Source organism: Rhipicephalus sanguineus, chromosome 3, assembly GCF_013339695.2.
Source record: "Rhipicephalus sanguineus isolate Rsan-2018 chromosome 3, BIME_Rsan_1.4, whole genome shotgun sequence".
In the NCBI taxonomy this organism is placed as follows: domain Eukaryota; kingdom Metazoa; phylum Arthropoda; class Arachnida; order Ixodida; family Ixodidae; genus Rhipicephalus; species Rhipicephalus sanguineus.
This window is the reverse complement of record NC_051178.1, coordinates 3,830,921-3,853,227: the sequence shown is the minus strand read 5'-3', so window position 1 is coordinate 3,853,227 and position 22,307 is coordinate 3,830,921. Positions and strand designations below refer to the sequence as shown.

The window sequence follows — 22,307 nt, the reverse complement described above, 5'->3', positions numbered from 1 at the left end:
GGATCTCGTCAATGAATTCAACGATTAAGGAGATAAACGTTGATTCGAAGAGCAGACTGCGCCGGCGCACTGAATCCTGACCACAACCACACTGACCCAGAAGAAACAGGCCGCGACAGCTGCGACGGGAACAGGCTGCGTACGGAAGTTTGCAGAAAATCTGCACAAAGAATGCGTAGCGTTTAGGTCCAGGTCGATCAGCCGTAACGCTGCTTGCCAAAATGCAGATGTACTCTCATCGGTGAGTTCAGTTGCGTACAGTTGCGTACAGTTGCGTAATTCAGTTGCGTACAGTTTAAACTTGCAATAAAGAAAATCTGGCAATAACGAAATTCTCGCGAGAACAAAATATTTTCCGGTAACTGGCACACCGTAGGTGTGGCTTCCCTGGCATCTTGCATTTCTCAACAACGAAATGATTCTAAACTGCAATCCCACAACAAGGAAAATTGAAGGGACATTTTTCCACACATCATCTGCTGGCAAAAGGCCATCGTACTCCGAAATGCTCTCAGATGTCTTTGCTTCACACTTAAACTGCGTGAAGCACCACAGCAGCGCCGCCATCTTTTTTACAGAATGAGCCCGGTGCCGGGAGCACTCGCATGCACCAGACATTGTCACTGCCACAATGTTGCTTGTTTAGACAGCTTTTATTTTATGCACAGCAGCACTGGCACTCATGCTAATGGCACGGTGGCTCACTGCTTGCCGTTTTTGGGCTGCTGTGCGCAAGTGGTTTTGCTTGTGCACATCAAGTTTCTCTTGCCAGTCAACGAATGGGTCCAGTGCCCATTCTAGTGACGTTCTGTGGCAGCCACACAGCGACGGAAGAGCGGGTGCTGTTGTGTCGGGCAGGAGCGCGGCGTTATCCGCGGCGGGCTGACGGAGAGGCGGAACGATGGGAGGGCGCGTAAAGTGATGACACATAGACCAAGCTTCGGCAACACTGACGGGAGACTGCTCTCCCGCGTTTATTGCAGGCGGTTTTAAGGAGGGGGAAGAAGGGCTATTGGTCAGCGAGGTACGGTCACATGACCAGCATGGCCATGCCGGATTGGTGATAGCAAAGAGGCATGGAGGAGACCCAGCTCCACCTAGTAGCATGAATAGAGACCCCTACCGCACTGGTGTTTTAGCATGTCACCAGGGGTCGCGCTACGCAACATCGTCCCGCCCTGGGAGGAATTGCATCCTTATACAACCCTTGAAATATAGCTATGTTGTGCATCAGCACACACTAAAAAAAAATCGCATTCGAGTTTAGATTGAGATGAGACCTGCAATAACGCAGAAGTTGAGTCCTAGGAGCACTCATCACAGCCTATGATACAGAAAAGAAAATTCAGTTCACTAACACCTAACACAAGTGCCAGCTTGCACTGTTCACTGAACATTCACACATGCGCAATAGAGCTGTAGGCTGGGGCTTACGCGTCCGCTGTGGGCGACATGACCCAGGCCCTGCAGGAAGACTTTGCGTGTGGCGGCTGTCAAGAGCCGACTTCGAAGACTTGTCCCCATCTCTTCCGGAAGAACTTTGTGGACTGCGGCTGCCGTGAGGCGACTCTGAAGACCCATTCGCATTACTTCCCTCCCCCGTGTTGGAATTTGGTGCATTTACTGTAGGTGAGGAGGAATATCCAGGACTTTCCTCCTGAAGTCCTAACGGGTGACACTGGGTCGCAGGCAATTGAAGCTGCACTTCAGCAGATGTAGAGTCGCACTGGACAGCAGGGCCACCGCGAATGGCCTGTGCAGGGAACACCTGGTTGCTGATGCGCGACGGCGTAACATTGACGACACGTCAATGTTACGCCGTCGATCAGTAGTCCCAACTGCTAGATGGCGTCGAGCCCCAGCAGTGAAGTGCCGTGTGCTGTCACGTAGAAGGTGACAAAGGCCCGCTTGCCATGGTGCTGCAAGTCTGTGTGGAAATAGCCCATGACCGGTAGGCGGTGCTTGGAGAAATTCTGCAGGTGAACTGACGCTTGCAGTAGGCGATGCTTCGAAGCGAAAAGCGCGTTGAAGTCCCTCTTCGTCATTAACGATGCAGTCGCTCCAGTGTCCACCAACAATGACATGTGGCTGTAACCTCCAATGATGACAGGGATGCGCAAGTCCCTTGGGCCAGTCGGCGCAGCTTGCATGGGCAGTGCCGGAGTCAACGTCTCGGACCGGGGTAACTTCCTGCACCAACGCTTGTCGTTTACGGCAGACTGCCACGAAATGCCCCTTGATGCGGCAAAATCGGCAAGTTTTGTTTTTGGCCAGACAATTTCTTGAAGTTGCCAAATGCCCTAACTTGCTGCAGCGAACACAGTCTTGTAGACCCGCTGTCGAGCCCGCGCAGCCATCTTGGATGCGGCCACCCGACTTGAGGGGGAAGCCGCCGCCATGTTGAGTCACATGCGGGGCCAGCGAAGCAGCTGACCCGCCATTTTGAGCCTCTGCTACGCAGTGGGTGCCGCCGCCGTAACCGGAGTGCGAGCCGAGTAGCCGCTCGTTTTTTTCGAACGCTGCGTTGGCTTTTTGTAGCGTCTCCCATTCGCATGCAATTTCTTCCACCCTTTGCAGCGTGAGGGCTTCCCCGCAGGACAGAAGTTTGGCCCGTACATGTGCGTTGGCGACCCATGAACTATCTGGTCACGCATTCTGTCGTCGTAGGTAGCTCCGAACTTGCATGACAAGGCCTTTCAGCGCGGTGATGTAGTCTAGAAACGTTTCGCCAGGCAGTTGTTTTGCGGCTCTTGAAAAGGTGCCGCTCGGCTAGCACGTTCATTGTCTCGGCGAAAAGCCCGTCCGAAAACTTGAGCACCGTGTCGTACGCCGTTGCCGTCGCCGCTTCTGTCTTCGGCACCGTGCCCGAACCCGACGCCGTAACCGCGCGATCCGCCTTCGCTTCAAGCTGCTCTTGCGCGGCGAAGTATTTGCATTGGCCCTCGATGCCGAGTGCGCAGAGGAGCGCTGACGCACGTCGCTCATCTTCCCAACTACTTTCACCGGCCGCCTTCTGGTGAACCTGGAAAATCTTTTTCCATACATGCCAGGGAACGGGAGGCTTGCAGGGAACGTTGAGGAACGGAGGAAGGTTTGCAAGCAGGGCAGCCCTGCGTGCAGGTAGCAGTACGCCTAAGCAGAATGGAGTGGCGTCGTTGAGTAGTCGGAGCAGGAACAAAGAAATTCAGGCCGACGCGCTTGTAGCGTGCAGGAAGCCAAAGCACCGACGCGCAGCAGAAAATGTGACTCTTAGTGTAATGTCACGTACGTTGTGCTCTTCCTGGCGTCGCCTGTAGAAGCGGGTTCAGTACCTCGTCTCCATGTGTTGTGTAGGGCGGGAGCGCGGCGTAACCCACGGCGGGCCGACGAAGAGGCCGAACGACGGGAGGGCGCGTAAAGTGACGACGCGTAGACCAAGCTTCGGCGAAATTGACGGGAGACTGCTCTCCCGTGTTTATTGTAGGTGGTTTTAAGGAGGGGAAAGAAAGGCTATTGGTAAGCGAGGTAGGGTCACATGACCGGCATGGCCACGCCGGATTGGTGATAGCAAAGAGGCGTGGAAGAGACCCAGCTCCACCTAGTAGCATGAATAGAGACCCCTACCGCACTGGTGTTTTAGCATGTCACCAGGGGTCGCGCGACACAATAGGTGCCACGGCGACATTGGCTAACTGCATTGTCTGCACAGTTTCATCCATAGTTCTGTGTTTGCTCCACGGTCTCATGATAGCTACAGTGATTCACTGTATCATGTGATTGCCACACCGGCGAAGCTTGTCGTGCCCTTTGGACAGCTCTTGCATGGTTGACGTTGCGCGGAAACGGAGGTGGACGTGCTGTTGTGGCGGGCTTGCCGCTAGCATGGTTGGGGGCCATGCACTTGGTGTATCGTGTGTAGATATTGTGGGGCTGCTTGTGCGAAGTCTTGCATGTTTCAGCTAGTATCGTTTGGTGAGTTGTGCAACTGCCCCACGTCCGGCCATGAGCTGACCGCTGAGGGCATCCTAAGCAGTGTGTGTGAAACCGATTACACCGTGGCACAAGGGCGGGGAAAAAAGGACCAAACCACTGAGTGTGTTGGACAGGGCTTAAGGTCTCCCTTCATTGGAGGGGGTGCCCCTCAGAGGGCGGCGACCTATATATATGTACATAGACACACATACATACAGCCCCCCCTTGAGAAATGGAAGGGGGGCCGGGCCCGCCCGAGCCCCCCCCCCCCTGACTTTAAGCCCTGGTGTTGGATGTTTCGACATGAATTGGGTGTTCCTCGAAATGCAAGATGACGATGTCGCAGTGGACAACTCGCTGCATTGTAAAGGAAGATCTGTGCGTTTACTACATGGCAAAGTCAATGAGGGAAGCTAACTGAATTTTGGTATTCAAATATTGCTTTGTGGGCCGTTTTTTTATTCATGCTGCATTATTTCGCAATAACGGAATTCTCATGACAGTGAAAATTTTTGTTTTCCTGCCGATATTGTAATTGTGTGGTTTAACAGTGTTAGTTAAAATGTGTCGGAATGTGTACTTATTCATTGCTGTAGTGTGAATGTGGAGTATAAAAAATTATGGAAATAAGTTTGTTAAAAAATGTTGCAGGGCCTTTCTAAGCGAAACCTTATGTTTAAAGGTATGAAAGATGATGCTTGATATAGAAATCTTTACATGCAGGACACCAATTGCCTATGCTGTTTATTTTGCTCGATATGTTATGCATCTGCAAATGCCTACAATAGAACTAACAAATGCCGCTATGTCAAATTTTGGCAGCAACCAATCTTGGCTATCTAAACAAGTAGCGAACAGCTGGGAGGCAGAGCTGAGCCAGGGCCAGTGGCCAGCTCCATCTCATCGTGGTGATATAGGCATGGGGCAGAAAACGGTGTTTCGAAGCTGGTGCTTCGAGCTGGTGGCTTCCAACTTTTGAAAAGCAGGCGGTTGTTAGTTGCACGCAGTGTGAGGCTTGTATCGCCGGCTGGCACATGCGGAGCAGCAGCCAGCCAAGCAAGCACGATGCCAGTAGCCAAATGAAGATTGCTTTGATAAATTATTTCCGGAAACACAACTGGAGGCCACCCGTGGTGCCCTCCAGGACAGGTTAAACCTGTAACAGCCCCCCGTCTAAAAAAAATCAGCTGAGGTGACAGCTCATTTAACTACTTCACATTGACTGAAAATCACATTTCATAGTCTGCAAACCATGTAGGTTGCCTCCGTTCTCGTGCTCATCGTCGCAAGATTGCTGATGGTTCGGTTCTCGCTGGTGAAGCTTCAACTGCGCTGTTTTGTGTTGTTGACGGTCCTGTTGTCACCTGAAGTGGCCCCTGGGAGTTTCGTGTAGTGCCGAACTGATAAGAGGCTCCCTAGGGTAGCACTGCCCTAAACGCTCTCGGTTCCATCGGCGGCCATCTTCCAGTTCGTCTTAGTGCCATTACTTAACAACAGTCGAGAGTACCTAACGGCACCTTTGACCCGTACTTGCTGGCTTGGGCGAAGTGCCTGTCCTATACTGTTTGCTTGCCTGCTGGTGTTCGGCCACTCTGTGACGCAACACTTGCAACTAAATGTTTGGCCTCTGGAAACTTTGAAACTTTGCAACTCTGAAACTTTATTCATTCCAACATTCCATAATTTGGGATGCTGAGGGCCGGGGTCAAAAAGCCTCTTCATGGGCTTGACTAGGGCCACGACCCCGTACGAAATGGCAGGGATAGGCACGCGTACAGGTCAATAAAACAATGTACAGAGTGAAAAAACAACATATCTAGTTCAAATTTCATCGAACATAAACAGAAATAGCTCAGTGAAATTCTTTTTAAGCGAAAATACACAAACAGCCACTGCATTTAGAATTTGCCAAAACCTGGGTGACATCGTTAGTAATCATATAACAGAAATCAGACAACACAATGACGTTAATTTATAACTCTAACCAGACTGCATATATATATACATATATATATACACATGCGCATACATACACATACCAAAAGCAATGCAAGTGAAACCGAGAGATTTAAAGCGGCAAGAAAATGTGTCAACTTTAATTCGATAATCACATGAAATGCAAGGAAATCATACAAACGAAAAACACAAAATATTAAACGATATGTAAGCCAAAAAAGTATTTTTAGCAATATTTTCATATTGTTATTTGATTTAGGTAAAACGGCAAGAGAAAGTGCAGCATTTCTTTGCCATATTTAGTGCACGTGCATGGAAGAAACCACGTGTGAACATGACGAGTGTTGTAAAAAAAAGAGTCCGCTGGTTTATTCGAGCAAGTGTGCCCAAAAAGTTAACCACTTTTTAGTGCTGTGTGGTAGCGTTTCATAATACTTGTGTAGTAGTAATCTGGTAGGGTTAGTAGGTTCATTTCATCAGAGCAGGAAAGTGTGACTTTCATACGGAACATCTGCAATGGTGCGAACTGCCCTTTTCTGTATTACATGCAATTTATGAATGTTCGTTAAAGTTGTCGTACCCCAAACCAGATGGCAATAGTTTATGTGCGATAAAAACAACGATTTATAGATGAGAAGCTTAACTTTTTTTAGGAAGCAGAAAACGCGCCCTAGACAAAATTCCGGTTATCCTGGACACACTGGGAGACAGGTTTTCAATGTGTGCATTCCATGACATATGCTCATCGTAAATTACACCCAGACAAGGTACTATCTGAAGTTCCAAGGTGCCTAGCATTAACGGTGCATGCAACGGGGAAGGTTTATTTCTAGGCCTAAAGTAAACAACTTTTGTTTTCGAAGTGTTTAATTTTAAAGAATTAATGCATGTCCAAGAAGCTAACTTTAATAATACCTGGTTCGCGTCATTGATCAGATGTTTATAGTGTTGCGCAGTGAGAAGTAAGGTTATGTCATCCGCATATATAACACACTTTACAGAGGCATCAATGTTTACAATATCATTATATATATGCAGAATAAAAGGGGTCCCAGCATACTACCTTGAGGCACACCTGCTGAAATTGCTTGTAAATTGGAGGTGTGATTGTTGATGACCACCACCTGCTGCCGATACTTTAAGTTGTAGTGTGCACGTACCTCACAGGAGTACGGCCACTAGCGTGGGTTCCGACTTAGCGAGCCACAGGGCCGCGTCTGCCGTCGCCTCGCGTGAACTAGCGCGCCGCTGCACACGTACGTTCAAGCGCAAACAAGGCGCCGAGCGTAGCGCGGCAAGTACACAGTACTGCTCTCGAAATCCGCAACACTTTATTGCCTGCGGCAACTCCACAAAACGCAGTACAACGCCCGCTCCCAAAGGCGGCGGGAGAAGCAAAACAGGCTTAACCACGCCACGGGCGAAAGTACAACACAAAGGGTGCCGTGAGCACGTCTCCGCGGGCAAAAGGGCTCACGGGGACACACTGCTGAGAGAAACGTTCCCTCGCGACTATGCTGCGTGCTCTCACGATCAGCGACCAAAACAGGGCCCGATCGCTCGAGCAAGGGCAAACTCCGCTCGTGTTGGCTTCGATAGGTACGGTTTCGGCGTAGTATGACCACGCACGAATGCACCGCACCGCTCTTCGGCCTAGCGTTCGGAAAGGACAACGTAAGGTAAGCGCTCGCCGCTGGCGCAAGGCACCGTTAGCGAAGTCCGTCCGAGCGAGCCCAAACAAAGGAGCCGACGGACGGGAAAGAAAATACGTGCTTACCCTACGAGGTCCAGAGAGAGTCTGACTCCCCGCCGCGCGCAACGTCTCGCGAGACGCGAGCACGGGAGACTCGAACGTGGCGCCACCGTCGCGATCCGGCGCCGGGGTGAGGGGGTTTAACGTCACCCCCGCTCGCCCAGCGCCGTAGGACGGCGGAGGAGGGGAGCGACATGATTGGACATGAGGATGGCAGAAATAGGCGAAAAACCCGCGCAATGGCGACGGGCAAGCCTCAATCCCCGCAAAGTAAGATTCAATTAATTTTAGAAAGACACCTCGGAAGCTGTAATGATTGCATTTCTGAAAAAGTGTAACATGATTTATGGTGTCGAAAGCCTTTGAGTAATCTATAAAGATACCAATTATGTGCAGTTCGCGTTCAAAAGCATCTAATATGAATTCCTTCTGCTCTAGGAGAGCATGCTCAGTTGTGCGGCCTTTAGTGAAACCGAATTGCGAAGAAGTGATGATATGGTGCTTAAGTTTCTGAACCAGTTTTTCTAAACCTTTTGATATCACTGGCAGTATAGATATAGACCTGTAATTGCTTAGTGAATTCTTATCTCCTCCCTTGTACAACACTATTACTTTTGCCACTTGTAATTTTTGTGGAAAGATTCCAGTTGAAAAAATGAGGTTGAAAATATGTTCCAATAAATCAGCAATGAGATCCAGCACGTGTTTAATGGGTTTAATCTCGATATCATATGCGTCGCAACATGTGCTGTTTTTTACAGACGAGAAAGCGTGCGCGATTTCGCTGGCTGCTGTCGGCGCCAAAAATGCGCTCTCAGGGGTGCTGTCCGATAAATATGTAGTACAAGCTGGATTGTGCGCTTGCTTTGTTAAGGACACAAAATAATCATTGAAAACATTTGCTAAATCAGCATTGCAAATAGTGTCACCATCTACCACAAGCTCAGAGGGCCTGAAGTTGTTACCGTTGCGGCCAAGAAACTCATTTAGCCTTGACCAAGCTAACTCCGATTTGTTCATTATGTCATTGTTCAAAGTGCTGCTTAGATACTTTCGCTTTTCGTGACGCAGCATACTGTTAACTTTGTTTCTTTGGTCTTTGAAACGTTTTAGCGTGTCTTCATTTTTATTTTTCAAAAACAGTTCGAATAATTTATTTTTACGTTTTATTTCCTTGATGCAAGATTTAGTAACCCAAGGTTTCTTAGCTCTGCGCACAGGCTTCAGTTCTTTGTACGGGAAGCATTTCTTGTAAACTCTTGTTAGTTTTTCGTGGAAAGAATTATAGGCAGGATCTGGTTCCTGCTCACGAATAACGTCTGACAAATCAGCCAATGATATCTGATTGTGAAATTCAGCCAGTGTGTGGTCATTAATGTGTTGAATAACCACTGCTTGTTTTTGTTGCGACTGTGCATGACACACTGTTTTGTTTGTCATCATAAATATGGGCAGATGGTCACTAATGGGTACGCTCAATACGCCAGATAAAGAATTTGGCACCCAGAGCTCTGACGAAATCCAGCTTAGTTCTTGGGTGATGACCATACAGAAGCAGGGAAGGTTTTTCGCCTGTCGTCACGTGTGGGGTGCACCGGTATACTTCAAGGTACTGGGTGATGACATCCTTTAAGGGTAGTTTTTCCTGCAAACACACCTGGATGTAATCCTTAAAGGTATGCTGAACAAAATTTTCGCCGCCGAGATAAATGGCCCAATTGAAAGATTGGGTGCTGAAATTTGTTGAAACAACCTTCATATCAGCCAGAGGCTAGCATAAAATAATGAATTTAATGCATTTTTCGCAAATTGGGGCGTCTAGTGGCCGCGCCACGAACTAGAGAGGAAGTGACGCCAAACCCGGCGGATACTGGCTCGCCAACCGTGCTCGCTGCAAAATCGCTTACCAATCGACATCGCAAGCCACCACCCGCTGCCGCGCATCTCTCTCAATTTCTCAGAACGTGTTCTCACGGAGGAAGGTCGGGAAGGTGTTCTCCGTGCATGTTCTCAACCAGCAGCTAACGATTGCCGCGCTCTCGGCCGCATATGTGTTTTCTCAAGTGGAGCTTGCGCCCACGTCTACGAATTTGCCGCTTGGGTTGTGTGCTGATACGTAATGTGAACGGTGAAGCTCCTGGCGCAACGCAGAATGCCTCAACGCTGTTCTGCGCTAGCTGTGCGAAAATCAGCGTTGAGAGAGACAAGTCATACCTTTCCGACAGAGCTTCGAAGGATATGCATTCGCGCTGCACGCCCATCGCAGCCAACATGGGTGCCTTCAAAGTGTGACTTTTTGTGCTCGGAACACTTCGAGGATAGTGACTATAAGTCAATGTATAAATTGCTGCTCCCGGCTGCCAACCCACGTTGGGCTATGGCGGATCGTCTGGCTCGTCGTCCTCGCTGTCGCTTCACGAAGCAGAAGGGTCACACGCATGTAGTTGTATATGGCGCATCCGTTTTGGAGGTCTGTCGAACTCGTAGTCGCAATGACTGCTCGTGGAACCACTGTCACTCGCACCTTGCATCTTTGCGTGCTCGTGACACGCTCGGTTGTTGTAGTGGTTTTTGAAGAAGAAGCGCTATTTTGTCTCCCATGTTGGGAAAAGGGGACTAGGCTCAGCGCCACACCAGCCACCCCAAGCCACCCTCGGTTCTTGAGAGGAGAGGTGGAGAAAGGGAAGTAGCAGGGCAGGAGAGAGCGTGCCGGTTGCCCCCCTCTTGCTGGAGCATTCGACGTCACGGCCGTCGACAAGCGCACTGGCGTGCAGCTGCCGCGCTCTCACAATCCACTAAAAATACGGCCAACTGCTCAAAATTACGTGAAATAAACGCCGTTTATAGGAACAGTCGTGTCGTCCGGGTCGAATGCTAGTGTTTTCCTAGATTTTTCAAATTTTTGTTCAGTATCCCTTTAAGCACACGGTTAAAACGTTCGGTCTCTCCATTTGCTTGTGAATGGTAGAGAGTGGGAAAAGTATGTTTTACACCTCTTTCTTGCTGGAATTCTTCGAACTGATAGATGGTGAACTGGTCGCTCACAAGTCTTTTGGGGTAGCCTTCCCTGCTGAATACACTGCGTAGGAATGATGCAACGTTAAATGACATGACATTAGCCATAAAACAGATTTCGGGTCATTTGCTAAAGTACGTAGTTAGTGTGACAGCAAACCGGTTATCTGTGGGTGCATACACCAATAGGCCAACTACTATATCAATGCCTAATTTCTTCCACCGACCTGAAGGGAACTCCACGGACTGACAGACAGCGCAAGACTGAATCAGATGTTCCACCTGTCTGCCCATTCCTGGCCGCCAGTACTTCTCACGTGATCGTTGTTTCATCCATGAAATACCTGGGTGTGACTCATGAGCTGCTGCCAGGGCGCGCCCAGTTAGCGCTGTGGGCACAACGAACTGCTCGCAGGGAAGAAGAAGCCCTCCACAGACAGCTTGTCTCAGATGTGATGAAACAGATGTGCACCTGATGATAGATCCTTTCTTTGAAACCATCACGTGGTGGTCCACTGGATGACGTCCTGCAGCATCTGATCCTGCGAAGTTTCAGCCATGAATTCTTCATGGGTTATGCTCGACGAAACAATGCACACTGCATCATCAGGCTCTTTCGGCTCCATGTGCCCCACGTGTGCCACATCCACCACAGTGTTTTCAGAGCCCTTCTGAAATTCTATTGTGTAGTTGTAATCGAGTAGCTGAGCATGCCATCTTGCAGTTCTGAATGGTGTGTGACCCACCCCTTTTGTTGTCAACGGAGTTATAAGGTCCTGGTGATCTGTGCGCAAAACAAATGAAACGGCCCACAACTATACACGCCAATGTTCGAAGGCTCGTGCGCATGCCAAAGCTTCAAGCACACCAGTTGAATACTTCTTTTTTGCGTCTGTCAATCTCCTGGAAATTAAGGCAACAAAACCACTTCGGGACCGCGCCGCTGCTGCAGTACTTCTCTGAGGCCAGTTGCAGACACATCGGTTGTAACGATGGTTTCCAGGGCAGGATCAAACAGCTGCAAGCATCTCTCAGACAAGAAACAGCGCACTTCATCAAAACAAGTTTGGCACTTTGAATCCCGCTGGAACTCAGAATCAGCAACTCACGAAGAGGCTCGACCATCTCGGCGTATCGCACAATGAACTTAACGCCCGTCGTTCCAAAAAATGAGTGTAACGTTGCCTTATCTGTCGATGCAGGTGCACTCTGAATGGCATCAGCTTTGCTCTGCAATGGTCATATGCCCTCATGGTATGACCAAGGAATGGAAGTTCACTCACACTGAAAATGCACTTTTGATTTAACTTCAGCCCGTTGTCACTGATGCAATGCAAACTTGCCAAGGGTTTGCCAGCCCCCCCCCCCCCCGGTGCTGAGGCAAGGCCGAAACATACAAATCTGAATCGGTACAGTCCTTGGTCCTTAATAAACGCTGTTAAATCTCGACTTTCTGGGCTCAACGGAACCTGCTGGTAAGCTGCAGTCAAATTCAATCTCAAAAAGTATTTTGCACCGTGCAGCTTATTGAGGAGTTCTGTGTACGGCAGTGGGAACTTGTTGACAGGGCTGGGCAAAGATACTTTGAAATTGTATCACGATACGATACAAATACTCAGGCAAGAAGTATGTGAGATACAGATACAAGATACTGCCACAATAATTGTATCCGATACGATACTTGGCAATTGTATCTTAAGATAATTCGATACATTCTCAAATTTGTTATTATACATCCATATAATGTAGCAGCAAATGCCTATACACGAAAGTGTCTTGTTGAAAATTTCTTAACTCTGACCTATTTTGTTTCACATGAATGAAATGTCTGTTAGCATCTCAAAACTTTTGCCCTTCTTGCTCGAAGTACATTAGTTTCCTTCCAAAACAACTTATTGGGGCCCGTTTTAGCTTCTTCACAGGACAACTCTTTATACACTTCGCTGATAGCGGTTCTTGCTTCGTGAGTGAGTCGCTGCTCAACTTGCCGACCAGCTAGCAGGTTGCCATATAATCACAATAACGTCAATAAGAAGCCTTCGCACGACTGCGCAAATACCGGTGTGGACTTTTACCTTGTTTGCACAATACCGTATATCTGGACAGGTGTACAGCAGCAACAACGCTGGTAGACTTTTTTTTTTGGGGGGGGGGGGTGCATGGCGTATACGGGGTTTGAGACTGTTCGCTAGGGGCCCGGCCGGCACACATGACCGTCTCCGTCCCATTTGTTTTATTTTCTAAATAACCATGTTCGTGAGCTACACAGACATAGCTGGTCTCACGCACTTCTTTCGTGAGGAACATGTGGTCACCATGTGCTGAAACATAACCATGGAACAAAAACCCTATATTTTCATCCGCGTCCAGATTTCACTCGTGTACATTGGCATCAGTGTTTCTCGAATTCTGACTCCAAGTCCCCTTCAGAAATGACCTATATATGATATATGGGAAAGGCTTCCTTTCAAACGTCATTTTGTTCAAACGCTCTCCCACCATCTTCACTGTCCCGGCCTTTGCAGCTAAATTTTGTGACTGCGGCCCGCTGGCTATAAACTGAGTTTGAGACCCCTGGTGTATACGTAGATGACGTAAAACTGCAATGAATTTTCATATTCTACTTATCTGCCGGCGTAAAGGATTCTTTGTTGATATACTCACTAATGTGCAATCTTTTTAGCAATCTGTCTTCAACGAGAGAACATGTGCAACACGGAAACGTCTCAGACGTATTGTATAGTTCCACAAAACGTCGCCGGATGGCGTCACTAATCGCGCTAATTCCACTTATAGCTCCCATTACGTAACCATTAGTAACATGAAAAATATTTAAGAAAGCCTAAAACAGGAAAACAAATATAAGTAAAATAGAGGTGGTTGTGTATCAAACATTCACATTGAATGAGTACAGAAACACAGTACAGACGGCGCCCTGAATAGCTATGAGCATGAAGTATTGTGAACTTACCTGTTGCGACAATAGAAAATTCAGTACCTATGAACAATTGCCTGAAATGGCTCGTTGGGACGCTGGTTAGTAAAACAGAGCATTCAGTAAAACAACATTTCTCAAATCCCCTTCCTAACATCTTTAAGATGGCTCCAAATGATTTCCATTATTATAATGCAAACTCAATTTCGCTATTTTCTTAAGCGGTAAGCAGAATATTTTGTACTCTATAATAAAGGCACGCCTACATAATTATATAATTGCTTTCAAGATCGCCTTGGCAGCGTGTAAATGTGTAAAGAATAGTAGAAATAAAACAGACAGAAGAATGAAGCCCAGAAATCTTATTTTGGGAGCGCATTACAAAAGACATATACTGCAGTGACCAGATCGGAAAAACAGTGCAGAGACCTAGGTAATGTATGTGATGCAAAATGACAGCTAAGAAAGCACTTGTGCTAATAATCAAATTATGATTTCATAAATTCTTTGAATAAATGTAGATGGAAGTGAAAAATATGGCAGGCCAAGTTATTTTCTGTTAGGTAAACGCTTGCTCTATTAGATCTAGTATCAGTACCAATGGTGCTAAAGTTGTTAGAATCTTATTTACATATAAGGTAATTCATTGCATGCAAGTCAAACTTACATGCACGAGATCCTTCTAATCGCTGAAATGTAAAATCCACGCGACGCAACCAACCCCATTCTTGCACGCATCACATTTCGTTACGGAGCAAGACTCAAGAGAATCTTCAATAACGGCATTGTAACATCAGAATTTGCGCGATAGACGCCGCACGCAGTGGAGTGCGCGGCGCAGGACAGTGGCTAAGAGCAAGTGTCGCGGCATTGGCGCAACTAAAAAGAAAAGGAATCGAGAAAACAAAAGGTACTTGGGCTGGGCGTAGACGTCCGCGCGCTTGTCTTCTGATCTTCTACCCTCACTGGATGACTCTGGCGTAAAAAAATCCACAGCATATCCACGGGGTGAATGATGATGAGTCAGGCGAAGCTCCGGAGGGAATCATCGGTAAACCGTGAATACTCCGAGTAATTTGCCCAGTATATGATCAAGTAAACACGTGAGAAACACCATGTATATATTAAACATCAAACTTTTATTGTACTGTTGGTTTACGTGGTCCTTTCATTACAACGGTCTCCCTAGCATCGAACGATGCCCCGGCAGCTAATCACCAAAATGAAATCAAGGCTCTGACAGAACCGTCTGGTCGGGAAGAATCATTGAATAAAAAGACGAGGATTGTGAACAAGGCTTTCGTTCTGGGTGCTGAAATGTCTGTGCATTTTTATTCTCTTGTGGGGGGGGCGTCTTTTTATTCAGCATTGTCACTCAACGACAACATTAGTCATGGCAACGAAGTAATCTGTGAGGTTCGCCATGTCAAATTCATCCTGTTGGCTCGTCGTCTTGTTGGCCTGGTCCTTGTCTTGATGTTTTCCTGCTGAAGCTGATGACTCTTCTTTGGGCAATTCATAGAAAATGGGCTGACCTTCCACGCCCAAGCAGTGAAGCAAGAGCGCCTTTTGGCAAGCAGCAGAGTGGGCGTTGTTCCCTGTGGCCAGCCGATAATTTTCAAACGTTCTTTGCCACTGTGTCCACGGAATGGCTAAAACCGGCTCGCCTTTTAACACCACTGCCATCTTCTCTCGTCGCTATCTGTTGTATCGCCGGCTGGCACACGCAGAGCAGCAGCCAGCCAAGCAAGCACAACGCCAGTTGCCGAAGATTACTTTAATAGATTAATCGTGGAAATAAATACAGAACTAGGGGCGACCCGTGCTGCCCTCCAGGACAAGTTAACATAACTATAACAATGCTGCCAGTTAATCGACCTTTTTCCAAACTCACGTGACCCCTTAGCAATGGCCAGGTGAAGAGCACGAATGAAAGTGCACCGGTTTTGCTGTCATCTGCTACCGCCATGTACTTAAATGGCCATCTTGTCAGATGCCAGCATCACAAAGTCAGTGATTCCACTCCTGCACCAACTGCGCCAAAGTGCGCCAAATTGTATTTACTGCACCATCCTGATAATATCGACGGAAATTGTGCCAAAGTGTGCCAAATTGTATTTACTGCGCCATCCTGATAATATCGACGGAAATTGCGCCAAACTGCACCATAGTCTCGGGTTTGGGGGCGTCTATCACCGGCAGCCGCACCGCCGGCACGTAAAAACATGTGCAGCTTGATCTTGGTCCGTTGAAGTCACAACCACAGACCAAGAATCTCCCGGTGACCAAAACCAGAGGGCCGCCTAGGCAACCATACCTCGTGCTGTCTCGTGCTGTCTGTAAGTCCACAGCCAGGGGATCCAACAGAAATGAGCACCTTGAGGGGGTCTGCTCTGATGCCATGCCGAAACCGAATTGGGCGTCAGTTATTTGGAGACGGCTTCGCACGAAGCTTACCCTAAGAGCATGATCGGGAAGAGACGTGACGCTCCACCACCACAATGTACAGAGACACTACGGCTGGGTTCCTCAACTCTCCAACACGGCACAGAAAAGGCATTCAAGGCAGGATGTCAACAAACGCAGGTTTATCACACGTTTGTTGTGACATGGGTTTATCAGATGTACAGTGCGACAGTCACAGGATTGCGGGCCAAACAGGGTATTTCCCCAAGACCGGTCGAGTATGCTTGCCTGCTGCCGTGCTATCGGCTACCACACAAACAGGACCAACGAACGGGCAGACGAGAAGTTGCCTGCTAAGGCAGCATGTGAACCTCTCACTGCATGCCCGTGAGCATCTCCCCTGCGGTGACCAAGCACCAAACAGAGGCGAGCTCTGGTGGTGAGGTGGCCTGGGGGCTGTCACTGGCGGCCATTGTGGAAGGGTGTGACACTGTGACTTATGCTAGCGCAGCGTGTGATGTGCGGCGCCAGGACACGTGTTTGACAAGCGTATGCTACAGAACGCAGGAGAGAGAGGGGAGACCATGGGGAGACGCCCATGTCGTCTGCTCTGGCGTTCATTGGCTAGCGGGCAACGTTGGGCACGGCAGCAGTGACGTATGAAAGTCGTATTTTCAGGCGGGAGATTTGAAACGCGCTAACGCGATGCGGACCACTAAAAACGTGATTTTATTTCAAAATAAGCACTTCCTTGGCATAAAAGCAGCACTACGAGGTTTCTGGACCGCTATTTCAACAATCAACGTCGACTTAATATTTGCCTTTAGTGTCCCTTTAAGGAGAGCCTTTACGGTTCTGTGCATCGAAACCTTGTCAAGCGAGTGATTGCCCAATCCTGTCTAGGGGCGTCATTCACGTCATCACAAAATGCACAAGAGCTTTGACTTCCAGGTGCTCAGACTATTCATGGCAGGCTACTCGGACTGTCTTCCATAGGCGGAGGTCTTTTAGCAGACTTTGAATAGCCAGAAAAACAGTCAGAAAGCAGTAAAAAATGTTTTGCACTTCGTGAAATTCTCCTCTCATATGGTTGCTGAATCGGCCAAACTGGCTGGCAAGTAAATGACCACCTGAGAGGACACTGCAGTCCGGTCGAGGGTTCTGCTGGCAGCCACTTGGCCCCACATTGCTGCAGTTGTGGCTGTCATGCTTCACTTGATGATTGCAAGATACTAAGCCACTATGGTGACAGACCAGCAGGTGAAATATATGGGGTCTCTTGCACCGACGACGAAGGAGATACTTGCATTAGTCATCACTCATTACCATGGAACTTTCCCATTGATGTTAGCAATTTTTTTCACTTGTTTGCGTATTTTTGAATGCAGATACTTCGTCACATGTTCTCAATGTTCTCCTCTCCCTCATAGCTTTTCATGTTCCTCTGCATATACATATACCGTGTGTCCCAGCTAACTTGCGCCAAGGGTTAAAAAATTCAATATTAGAGGCAGGCGAGTGAAATCCTTTGCATATTGCTGACAGCCACCTTGTGCACTACAGACAATTTTTTGTCTTGTATTTAATTATTTTTTTAATTAGGATGATATAACTAAATTGCAAAATATTGACTTTAGGCAAGAAATGGGACTTGCAAAGTTCGAGAGCATCATCACAAACCCCCATTGCGTTATTTGCGATTTTCCAAGCTGCAAAGAAAGCCTGCGAAATAAAAAAAAAAACCATGTGACTAGCGCATTCGTGCACCAAAATTGTGCTGCTCTCGGCCGTGATTTGAGCAAACGAAATCAGCTGCGGCTGCGATTCGGCGGCTCCATTGCAGCGGTAGGCCGATAAGTTGCGGTGGCTTCTTGGCCCGTGCTCGCTACAACTTGCACTGTCACTCACACGCACCAACTGGCTGGTGCAGGCCAGTGGCTGACACGGGCCAGTGCTCTTGCGTGTCCTCACGGAACTATCATGTCAGCTCGATCGCTTGACTGTCTTGATTACAATGTGTGTGTGTGCGTGCACGGCCTTGTGCACAGTAAAGCATTGGACGGCACTTAGTCCATCCCTATCTTGTTTTGTTGTTTGTGCTGCTACACAGTTTCTTTGTTGGCACTCATGCTTGCTGGCAATGGGACGGTGTTAAATGTGTTTTTCACTGTCATGTGTTTGTTTTGCCCATTAATTGCATTTGAGGTGAAAACCTCCACAGATTGTTATGCTGTTGTGAAAGCATTCACTTTGATTTACTCTGCAGTGCTACAGCTGTTACATGAACCCCCGCACTGACGTACTCCTTGCTGTGGGCCAGGACACCGGGAAGGTCAGCCTGGTCAGGTTGGTTGTCCAGTATTTTGAGCAAGCCTTTTGCTTGGCACTTGTTCAGTAGAGACGCAATTACAGTCGAATCGCACTGCATTGAATGTCAAAGGCCACATGTGGAAAATTTCTCATGAAATTGTTGTGTATTTCATGCATAACTGACCATAAAATGCTGCTGAAAACCTTTTAACAGTGAAGCTATGTAAGCCAGAGGTTGGCTGTAGATTGTATGCAGGAAGACCTTCGCAAATGATGACGTCACCGTGCATCGCCTAGCAACACGTTGCCAGTTGTGCAAACAGCTGGCAATGTGTTGTCGTGGCCAGGAAGGAGGCGAGCGTTAGCCAAAAACTCTGCTCGGCAAAGTGTAGAGGAGGAGAAGAAATAAGTAAAACAGAATAAAATTTCTTGGCAAGGCGTAATTCAAAATTTTGTTGGTCCGGTCGATTAGGAAAGCTGACTGTAGTTACAATAAAAGCTCATTTTTAACAAACTTTAAGTGAATATACCATGGAATAACAACTTTCATCCAGTTAGGTGAAAGCTTTGTGATAGTATCTGCTGTCCACACAGCACCCATGCAGTCTGGAGGTGAAGCTGCAAATATCATGAATTGGACACAACAAATTGTGCGACTAGATCGATAAAAATACTACCTCTGCTTGTAACTCAGAACAAAGAATCGCACGGATGGCGACAGGTAAAGACTGGACACAACGCAAACTAACGACTCAGTGTTTATTGCATGTGATCGCATGTATATACACACGACACTGCATGAAGGAAAAAAAGGAGAGAGGGGAGAGGGGCACACAAGGCAGTCGGCCAAACAATCAGACAGGTGGCTGACGGGAGAAAAATATCATTTCCTTTTCCGATAGACGTATTGAAGGGCAACTCACAGCGTCTCTATATTTACTCTCTGCCACTTCGATATTTCCCTCTTGAGCTGATCAGAACTTTTGGCTAGCGAATGCACGCGATTGAACAGTGGCTTGCAACCGCAACGTGCACAGTGTGTGGCGAGGTGGCCAGACAAGGTGAGTTTTTCGACATTGTACCGGTGCTCCCAGGAGCGATCGTTCATGCACCTGCCTGTCTGGCCTAGATACTCTCTGCCACATATGAGTGGACTAGAATATACTACACCCTCTTCACAAGGCACGAATGGTCTGCCCGCCCGCACGCATGTACGTATGCACGCACGTACATATGTACATCTGGGTGCTCTCCTCCTTAACTTGGTGTAGACCAAAATTAGCATGGGAGGGTAAGAGGGTTTGACGAATATGACACTCTGGTCATGACATGAATAACTTGAATGTCTCGTACGTTGCCAAACCCTTTCCTCCAGACAGGTACGGCACATAACCGTTTACCACGGGCCGTGGTATACGGGTATGCACCAGAGGTGATTGATAGTTTATATCTACCAAAGAACGCCGACAACAGACATCGGTAAAAACTGACACCTGCAACGTTGACTCGATGAATGCAAAGAATAAAAATCAGGATCACAGCAAGAATCGAACCCTAGCATTCTGCTTGGCAGTCAGGTATTCTACCACAGAGCCATGCCAGGTCTGGAAACTGCTTTGGAAAAACACCCTATGCATGCATAATGTTGGTGCAACGTCGAATTGTGTTCGTGGTGCTGGCTATTTAATTTTATCTTTAATTCTTACCATCATCACACATCGGTAACTGCTCTTTTACAGGACGCGAACCTCGAAACTCTAGAGATACGACGCTATCGAGAGAGGCTCAAGATGTTATACCTAATTTATCGTGAACATGTCAAAATAGATAGGAAATTGTATATTAAACCGTGTAGTCGGCCCCCAACCCGTTCATTTCATTCGTTGCAAGTTAATTGAATACTCGTGCCGAACCAACATGTTCAAACAATCGTTCTTCCCCCATACAATCCATAAATGGAATGCATTGCCCGAAAATGTGCTGCAGAGCCCAACCATGTCGTCGTTCATGCACGCTCTCGCTCATCTATGACGGGAGGTGTGTCCTGTTGCGTCTGTCGCTTTCCAGGTGACGTGCGATATTGAAAGAAAAGCCCCTCTTTTCATTGTCGAGCAGACTACTGAGTGAACATGCACTCCTTTGCACATTCTTGTTTTTTTTCCCTTGTAGGTATTTTTATTCGTCCTAAACTGTCAAAATTTCGCTCTGTGGCCTCTGTATTTTCTTACCAGTATATTCACCTGTATTATCGTCTGTGTTTTACTGGATTCTATTGTTTCCTGTTTTCACATACTGTAAAGATTGTGCAACACTATTTTTAGTTTTATTTCACAGATTTATTTCGAATTGTTCTCATAGATTGCTCCACATTTTCTTTTGTAAAATCCACTCCTGCCTATGGCTTGTAAAACAAGTGGACAGTATTAAATAAATACATAAATAAATAAATAAATAAATAAATAAATAAATAAATAAATAAATAAATAAATAAATAAATAATAAAGCAATAAGCGCTACACATGTACTCCCACGATCCCGGCATCATGTCAGGTTAACGTTTGTGGTTCCAATGTTGGCTCTGCTTTTATAGCAGTCTAATAAATATTACATGTGTATTCCTATGATCCAGCAAGCTATATTCAAGCATCGCTTGACCTCAGATGAATACACTAACAAAAGTTACGTATGATATTCACATCATCACCCCATAAAGTGCACATAGTTTTGTAGTAAAGAGGTAGAAGAAGAACGATGCTGCTACATTGACGTACGAAAACCGACTGCTTTATTTGAGGGCCCACGCGCTCACCTTGCACGCGCCTCTGCTGACTTCGTCGTCTTCGGTGCCTCAGCACGCCAGCACCCGACAGCGCCCCCCGCCATATAGACAGAGTTGTAAGCAAAGAATGTCCATTATACAGTCCTGGTCAGTAATACGGAGTGGCGAAGGGGCGCTCAATTTTCTTTTGACGGGATCAGGGCTGAGAGCGGCGCAAAGGACGGGTGGAGAAACCTAGCGGATTCTGCGAGCCGTTCCGCTGACGGGCGGCACTGCGGAGAGACACTCCAGGAGGGCCGAGTGGGTCCGCGAGAGAGCGGTCGCACTGGGCGCGCTCGTCTACGTGGGCGTGACCGTCGTGGCCAGCAGTCCCGGGGAGGGGGCCGTCGCAGTCATGGAGTACAGGGTGCTTCCGTAAGGGTGCAGTACGACGCTGCCATCGTGCGCCAGCGAAAGCTGTATGCGCTGCTGGGGAGTCACTGCCGGAGTCTGCGGAGCCTTGCTCACCACGACCTGCACGCTCTCTGCGACTGGTGTGGGCGCGACGGAAACCTCGACTGATATGTTTTCTTGATTTAACGTAGGGGATGGCGGGGGCGTAGACTCTGGTATGATTCCACGCTCCTTCAGCTACTCGGCCAGGTCTACCGTGGGCGCTTTCACGGGCTTCTCCGCGGCTGGTGGCGCCGTTGTAGTAGACGCCTGTGGCTGGTTGTGTATCGTCACCGACGTCATGGGCGTCAAGACAGACACAGGGAGATGTTGCGGCGGTGCGAGATGCAACTCCGTCGTGAGGTGGTGGGTGACGATGTTGGCAGCGGGCGCAGAAGGCACCATACTGCCGCCTGTCGAGACGAGGGGCGCCGACAGGGATCCATCATGGTGGTGATGGTGGTGGTCCTGTGCCAGTATCTGCGACTGAGTGAACGTCAGTATGTACACCAGGGACTGGTGCTGGTCTGTCTAGAACGCAACCAGCGTGGGCTGGGCCAGCATGGTCTGCACGTGCAGCATGGCCTGTAGCTGTTGTAGTGTCAGGGGCTGTCCCGGGACTATTTCAAACGAGGGGGGTGGCATCATGCACGGCGGCGCCAGAATGATGTTGGGCCTTGGCCCCAGATTCTGCAGAATGACCAGGGTTGGGGTCCCAGATGTGGCCTTGTGCTGGGCCGCCCGGGGCGACTGGGACCGGGTGGTCGCGG

At 48.1% G+C, this 22,307-nt stretch overlaps 1 protein-coding gene across 1 annotated transcript in view; it reads left to right on the top strand.

Annotated features, from left to right (window-relative positions):
• Positions 1-22,307, top strand: part of LOC119386412 (GATOR complex protein MIOS) — a 727,447-nt gene that overhangs the window by 123,375 nt on the left and 581,765 nt on the right. Inside the window, exon 5 of the mRNA XM_037653722.2 lies at positions 18,283-18,362. Coding sequence (XP_037509650.1) covers positions 18,283-18,362 — 80 coding nt within the window. The remainder of the gene's footprint in view (positions 1-18,282; positions 18,363-22,307) is intronic.